This window comes from Mus pahari, chromosome 5, assembly GCF_900095145.1.
Source record: "Mus pahari chromosome 5, PAHARI_EIJ_v1.1, whole genome shotgun sequence".
Lineage (NCBI taxonomy): Eukaryota > Metazoa > Chordata > Mammalia > Rodentia > Muridae > Mus > Mus pahari.
Window position 1 is genome coordinate 94909545 of NC_034594.1, and position 7736 is coordinate 94917280.

The following is a 7736-nucleotide window of genomic DNA, read 5'->3' on the forward strand; positions in this document are numbered from 1 at the left end:
TCTCTCTCTCTCTCTCTCTCTCCAGGGTCTCCTGTAGCTCAGGCTAGCCTCAAACTTACTAGGTAATCAAAGATGACCTTGGCCTTCTGATCCTCTTCCTCCGCTATCTGAGTGCTGAGATTTCAAGTGTGTGCCACCATGCCTGGTTCTGAGCTGGACTCAGGGCTTCCTCCATGCTAGGCCAGCACTTTCCCCCAACAGAGCTGAAGTCCCAGCACCCTGTTAGCATTTCCCCTCACTGCCCCTCCCCCATCTTCTGAAGACAAAGTAAATTTTCTATCTATCTATCTATCTATCTATCTATCTATCTATCTATCTATCTATATATAAAATAAAAACTGTTCAGACAAGTAGCACTGAAAAGGTCAGGCCTCCGTGTGAGCAGTCTCCTCACCTGCCAGGAATTCATAGATCTGCCCTCGGCCTTCAGTGCTCAGAGGATGGAGCTGAGCTGGGCAAATAAGAGCATCTGTGGATGTTCAGTAAATGCAGGGCTGAGAGCCAGTTCTACTGATATGGAGGGCAGCCTGGCAGGTGACCCTTCACTGGGCCGAGGAGACAGGAAGACTGTACAGGACCCCAACTTCATCCTCCTCCTGCATTTGTCTCTCTGCCTTCACCCTGGACTCCTCCATTCTTTCTCTAAGCACAGGCCGTTGACTCCCTGTGTCACCTGGGCTGTTGCAATAGTCATTTTCAGAATGTCTGCTTCTCATAGTTCAGGCCTGGCATAGTTCCACCCCTGCCCAGGGCCTGGCTGACATGAGGAGTGTGGCATTGAGTCAACTGGCAGGGCTTCCTCCTACCCTGGGGCACCTTTACCATGCTCCAGTCAGCTCTAGGTCGGCTGTTCTGTGGACCCTGCTCAATGTAACCCCCCACCCCCAGAAGACTCTCAGACACTCTGACACCCCATTCTGTCTGGTCAGGCAGGCAAGGTCACCTACCACATGGACTGGAGCCTTTGGCTAGTGGCCTGGTGGCTTGGCCAGCCCCAGACAGCTCTGAGTCCCATTTCTCAGGTGGCCAATAGTCTCTGGAAGTGGCCATCTGCCCCCAGTACTGGAGAAAGCATGGAGTAGACAAGGAGACCGTTCTGCAGTCACATGGAGATAGAGCAGCTCAAGGAAGGGGGAACGCAGGTTCCTCTTTGGCCTCCTGGGACTCCAAATGCCAGAAACAGAAAGCAACATTTTCTGGAAGGGGCCCTCCTAGGACCAAGTCATACCTGTTTTATTATTTTCTCACCGCTGTGACAAGATCAGCTTAAGAAAGGATGAGGTTGGTTTGGGCTCACAGTTTGAGGGCGCAGGCACAGCATCAGGAGTCAGCTGCTCCACGGGAGCCACAGTCAGCAGAGAAGAGATGGGCATCTGTGCTCAGCTTGCTCTCTCCATTTTCTTTTAGCCCAGCCCATGGACCGGTGCTGCTCACACTCAGGGCAGCTCCTCCCACCCTAGTTAACTCGGTCTAGAAAACCCAGACATGCTCAGAAGTTTACCTCCTAAATGGTTCTACATCCCATCAAATTGACAGTGGACATTAATTGCGCCACCACCACCCCCGAGAAGAGATTCTCAATGAAGGAGTATCTACATTGATTGGCCCGTGGGTGTGTCTGTTGGGGATTGCCCTAATTGAGTTAATAGATGTAGGAAGAGCAAGTTCACTGTGGGTAGCACCATTCCCTAGGCAGGGGTCTCAAGCTATATAAAAGTGGAGAAACTGAGCTGAGAACAAGCAAGAAAGAAAGCAAGCATGCAATCATTTCTCTCTGCTCTTGATGTGGCCATAATTTAACTAAATGCTTCAAGTTCTTGCCACAGTCACTTAACCTAAATATAAAACAATAAGTCATTCCTCCCCTTACTCTTGGTTAGAATATTATATTAGAGCAATGGAAATGACCTAAGGCAGTGAGCCAATCTGTATTCTCAGGATTCAGGAGGTAGAAGGATCAGGAGTTCAAGGCCTGCCTGAAACACATAGTGAGTTCAAGGTTATTTTGGGATACATGAAACCTGGAGACAGAGAAACAGTGGGAGGCAATGTTGAAGCATCAGTACCAACAAGTGAGGTGTCCTCATGACATTCGTATCCCTTCTCAGTACAGTCTCCATGGTAATCTGACCCACCATAGAGGCTCTGTACTTCCCATCAGAAGCAATGGGAAGTATGTCCAATACACAGTGCTCTGGGCTTTGGCCTACAGTTTTCTAATTCAGCCATTGGGAGGTCAGACCCAGAAACCTGTATTTTTGTAAACTCCCCAGAGATGCTTTGAGAACTCGCCTCTCCCTGAGCTGAGTGTCCTGAGTGTCCCAGTTCTCAGCACACACAGACAGAGGTGGTCATTGACCTAGCTTCCAAAAGGAACACTATTGTCCACCAGGCAGAGGGTCCTCAAGAGCAGAAGCCGATCTGGTGGTCTACAGCTGAAGCCCCTGAACCTGCTGTGGGCCTGGCATAGTGAGAGTACTCAGTATGAGGCCAGTGAATGGTGGATGGACTGGCTGGCACGCTGGTGCTCACACCAGTCCCCTCTGCCTACACGCTGGTGCTCACACCAGTCCTCTCTGCCTACAGATGCTTTTGACATCCTTGGGGGCTTCTCAGTTCCATGTCTTTATCGGGGCTCTCTGGTCTGGTGTTTGTGGAAGGAACCCAGGTATCTGATTCAGCCCCCACTTTCAATGAAGAAGAGTGAGGTGGGGTGGCTTACTGAGTTAACCCAGCCAGGAAACATAGAGGCAGAATGTGCCTGCCTAGCTCACCATCTGGTGCCCAGTCATAGTCTCCAACCACCTGAGCTGTCCCAAGGCATTGGTTGATCCCAGACAGGCTCAGGGCCATTGTGAAGAGGCAAGGAGGTGTGTGTGTGTGTGTGTGTGTGTGTGTGTGTGTGTGTGCATGTGGGAGAGAGAGAGAGAGAGAGAGAGAGAGAGAGAGAGAGAGAACAAGGGGTAGGCCTGGCCAGGGTGAATTGGGTTAGCAGAGAGTACAGAGGTCTGGAGAGGAGAGAAGGTGAGTCAGATGTGGTGTGTTTTGCCCTATGGGGTCTGGGAGAAGTTCAGAGGTAGGCCAAGGAACAGGGCAAGGGCAGGCTATGGCCCAAGATGAAGATGGTGGGAGTCTAAAATAGTGGTTCTAGGAAACCATTGCTTGGATGGCATTGTTTTCGTTTCTTGAGACAGAGCTTTGTGTAGCCCAAGCTGGCTTCAAATCTACTATGTAGCTGAGGATGACTTTGAACTTCTGATCCTCCTGCCTCTTCCTTACTGGGATTATAAGCATGTACTACCACAGCCAGCTTATGTGGTGCTGGGGACCAAACCCAGGGCTCTTGGGTATGCTAGGCAGGTGCTCTTCCAGCTGAGCATGCACAGTCTTAGCCCTGGTGTTATGAGTTGAATATGTTCTCCATAGGCTCACGTGTTAATCACTTGCCTCTGGTTGACGGTGCTATTGGGAAAGATTTTGGGAACTATGGGGGTGGGGTGGGGCAAGAGCTAGAGAAATATCTCAGAGGCAGAACACTTGCCCAGTGTGTGCAAGACCCCGCTTTCCATCCATGTCCCAGCCCTGGAAAGGCAGAGTTCAAGGTGTCAGTGTATAATGGGAACTGGGGTTAAAGGGTGGTGGGCAACCTTGGGCCGTGCTCCACTCCACCCCAATCTTCTCTGCAGGTTGTGAGGGGCTTTGGGACAACATGAGCTGCTGGCCCGCCTCTGCACTGGCACAGACAGTGGAAGTGAAATGTCCAAAGTTCCTGCAGATGCTCACTGGCAGAAACGGTAACCACTCAGCGTGAAGCCCCCCGACCAGAGGTTGCAATGGTTCTCAGACGAGGACTTGGGTGCCAGGAAGCTCTGAGAAGGAGCAGTGCGGGAAATGATCAGGGGAAATCTTGGGTGACTGGAATCCCTGCACAAGCGTGTGAGAGCTCAGGGTCCCAAGGAAGGAAGGAAGCAGGAGGCAAAGGCTTTAGGGAAGTGTGAAGAAGACTGGGGCCACTGTGTTGGCTCAGCATGTTAAAGGTGCTTGCTGCCTAGCCTGTTGATCCGAGCTTGATCCTCCCCACTTGAGTAGTGGAAGAAGAGAATTGACCCCTACAAGCTGTTCTCTCGCCACCATAGGGCATCCAAGAGAAAAAGGGTAATAAAAAAGGAGGAAGAAAAAGAGGAGGGTGGGGAAAAAAGGAGGAGGGGGAGGAAGAGAGGAAGGAGGAGGAAGGGGGAAGTGGAGGGGGAGGAGGGGGAAGAGGGGAGAAGTAGGAAGAGAAGGAAGAGAAAGAAGAAGAGGAAGAGGAAGGGGAGGGGGAGGAAGAGGAAGGGGAAGAGGGGAAAGAAGAGTGGGGAAAGGGTGGATGGGAAGGGAAGGGAAGGGAAGGAGGAGGAGGGAAAAGAGGAGGAGGGAAGGAGAAGGAGAAGGGGACGAGGAGAGGAGGAAGGGAAGGGGAAGAGGGGAGGAGGGAGAGAGGAAGAGGAAGAAAAAAGGAGGAAGAGGACTTGGCATTGGCTAACCCCAGTTTAGGAACCCTCTCCCTTCTTCCAATTATTTCTGTTCCCTTAGCAACCAGCCACCTTGCTTCAGATACCCCCACAGTGCCCTTTATTCTGGGCCTTGCTGGTAACCAGCATCTCCCTGGGTGCCCCGACTCCTGAAGGGGTGCCTGACCTGGGTACATCTGCATCTTGTGCCAGGCAGCCGTGCCCATCTTCACATGGGTGCTGGTGATCCAAGCTTGGGCACCTGTGTTTGCACAGCAAGCTCTTTTCCCACCTGGCCTCTCCCCTGCCCTGGAAGTAAATTTAAAATATTTTCCTTTTTTCCTTCTCCCTTCCCCCCTCCCAGCTCTCCATCATTGCCCACTTCCCCTGCCATGCTCACACCTTCAATTCTCCCAAGGGTCTATCCTCCTGGCAGGTCCCCTTCATGTCAGGTACTTGAGTCTGTGAAGCTTAGGACTCAGGCCATTCACACAGCCATGACTTGGAGCGATGTACTGACCTAACGTCCAGGTACCCCCATGGCTAGGCAGCTTCCTGTTGAAAAGGTTGTACGCCTCTCATCTGTACCAGGCATTTCCTCCAAAAAGCCTTCTTAGAGCCCCACACCTACCCTACTGCAGCATGACCAGAAAGAGCCAGTGTATCTGTGGCCACAAAGGTAACCAAATGCCTGCCTGGTTACGTTTCTCCCCAGTTAATTGCTTGAACTCCACCCACCTCTGAATTGTTGGTGATTCACAGCCAAGTCCCCGACAAAGCCGTTTTCTGCTGCTGCAGCATCATTACCTGCCACAAGGTGTCACTGTGGGGGCACGGGCTGACCCAGAGGCCCTGCCTTCTAGGAGCTGGCCTGGCTCCGGGGCTGGTGGGCGGATCTTACGCTCACTGGATTATACCTGCCCTCACGGTGTTGGCTGGCTGAGAGCTTGGGTCAAGACAGGTCTGGGCCCGCTAGTCACCAAGAACTTTTCTCTTGCATAGTGCTGTCTCAGAGCTGGTTGGACTTCTTTTGCCTTTTGCCTCTCCAGCGAGGACGCTTCCCCGCAGTGTGTTCCCAACCCTGGGGAGAGGAACTTGTGGACACCAGCCACTGTTAAGGACAACTTCCTTAGGAGGCAAAGGCGTTCTAGAGTTAAGTCTTAAGTAGCTTTCCCCACAGCAGTCTCCATACCGGCCCAGACAATCATTTGGATGACTAGAAAAACTGCAGGCTGCTTTCTGCCCCAGATAGTTCTCATTCCAGGCCTAGACTGTTCCTTCAAGGAGACATTCCTTTAATTCTTTGAACAGCACTGGTATTTCCAATGTTCCTTGTTTAAATTGTATTTAGTGGGCCTTGATACCACAGGTCTCCACACAGGCTGAGGCAGGAAGATTTCCAAGTTTAAGGAACAACTTAGAGACTGTGTCTCAAAACAGAAAGTAAAAGAAGGGGCTGGGAGGCAGCTTTGCTGAGAAAATGCTTACTGCAAACATGAGGGTCTGAGCTTGATTCCCACCACCCTTGTGAAAGTCTGGCAGAGGTCCATGTCTGTAATCCCAGTGCTGGTGGGTAAGACAGACACATTGAGATCTGGAGTTTGCTGGCCAGGCAGGTTAGCATGCTAGGCGAGCTCCAGGTTCAGTGAGAGCCTCACAAAAATAAAAGTAAAAATAAAAACAAAAATAAGGTGAAGGAAGACACTTTATGTCAACTTCTGTCCTCCCTGCACAGATACACACACACACACACACACACACACACACACACACATACCACATACACACATGCATACACATACCTGCACATACACATACCAAATATACACACCACATACACACATACATACACATACATACCACATACACATACCACATACACACCTGCACATACCCTTGCACACATACATAAGAACACACACCCAACACACAAGTTTCTGGGTGGGATCAGGTGCTGGTACAGCCTTTTAGGTAGGATCCCAGGAACTCAAGAAGCAAATGACAGGTTCTTCCCTGAAATGCACATGCATGCATACATGGGCCTGCAAATGTCAGCTTCTGGGCTCTTCTGAAGGGATCCCTGTCCCTTTAGGAATGAATCCCAGAGGAAGTGAGTAGAGTTGAGGGTACAGAGAAAGCCCGTTCTTGCTGCATCATCCTAGCTTTGTCAAAGTTTCAGGAACCAACTGAGTCATAGTCAGATATCTTTGGAATGCTACTGGGTCCCTGAGGAGCCTAGACAGGCAGGCAGCTGTGCTGTGCTGGACCCACAGAGAGCCACCATCTCGGTCTTTGCCGATGGCCTTTGGTTCTGGAGCTATGTCTTTCTATCCAGTCAGCCCACATTTGGCCATCATTCTTTCCCGCCCCACAGCTTCCCTCCCTGACTTCATTCCGAAGCTCTCTCACCCCTCCCTTGAATGCTAAGACTTTATAGGGGGCAGGGACCCTCAGGTCTGGAAGAACAACTTTTGGGAGCCAAAATAAGACAAGGCATTAGAACCAATCCCCAACAGGTAGATGTTAAATGTGCACCTAGCATGCCAGTGGTCCTGGTGCGATTCCCTGAGCCATATATGCACACATACACAAGCACACGTATGCATGCCCACCATGGGAAATCCTCCCAACCCCATACAGTGGGGAACTCAACCCTGTTCTCTATGAGATGAGCACATGTCTGTCAGCCTCATTTATTACTCTGCCTGAGCAGCAGGCCAGTGTGGAAGCCTAACGACTCTGGGCCACACTCTTGGTTCTAGAAACCCATTACTCATGTGATCCGAGGAGTTAACCTGCAACCTCATGCCAGGCAGGGATGGGGTGAGGGAGGCAAACACAGTTGCTCCCAACAGGCAGTGCCAACATTGTGGCTAAAGGAATAATAACCCAATTCCTCCCACAAGGGACAGCTGCCTGATAGACTTTATTTACCCCAGTGGCCTCTGCTGGTTTCCATCTGGTGAGATGAGCAAGACACAGTGGTCAAGCACAAAGACCTGAGTCTGGTAGCCAGGCCGGACATAAAATGTACGTGTAATGCCAGAACCAGGGAGGCAGAGGCAGGTGCATCCTTGAGACTCACGAACAAGCTGGCTCAGTCTAGTTGGCAAGTTCCAAGCCAGGAAGAGACTGACTCTGTCTCCAAAAGCCAAGGTTGATGGTATTTATGGAATGGGACCCAAGGTTGACCTCTGACCTAAATACACACACACACACACACACACACACACACACACACACACA

General features: G+C 51.0%; 1 protein-coding gene across 1 annotated transcript in view; it reads left to right on the forward strand.

The window, feature by feature from the left end:
- The window catches only part of Sctr (secretin receptor), a 53724-nt gene that overhangs the window by 20202 nt on the left and 25786 nt on the right, over window positions 1-7736 (forward strand). Inside the window, exon 4 of the mRNA XM_021198556.1 lies at window positions 3687-3794. Within this exon, the coding sequence (XP_021054215.1) occupies window positions 3687-3794 (108 nt within the window). The remainder of the gene's footprint in view (window positions 1-3686; window positions 3795-7736) is intronic.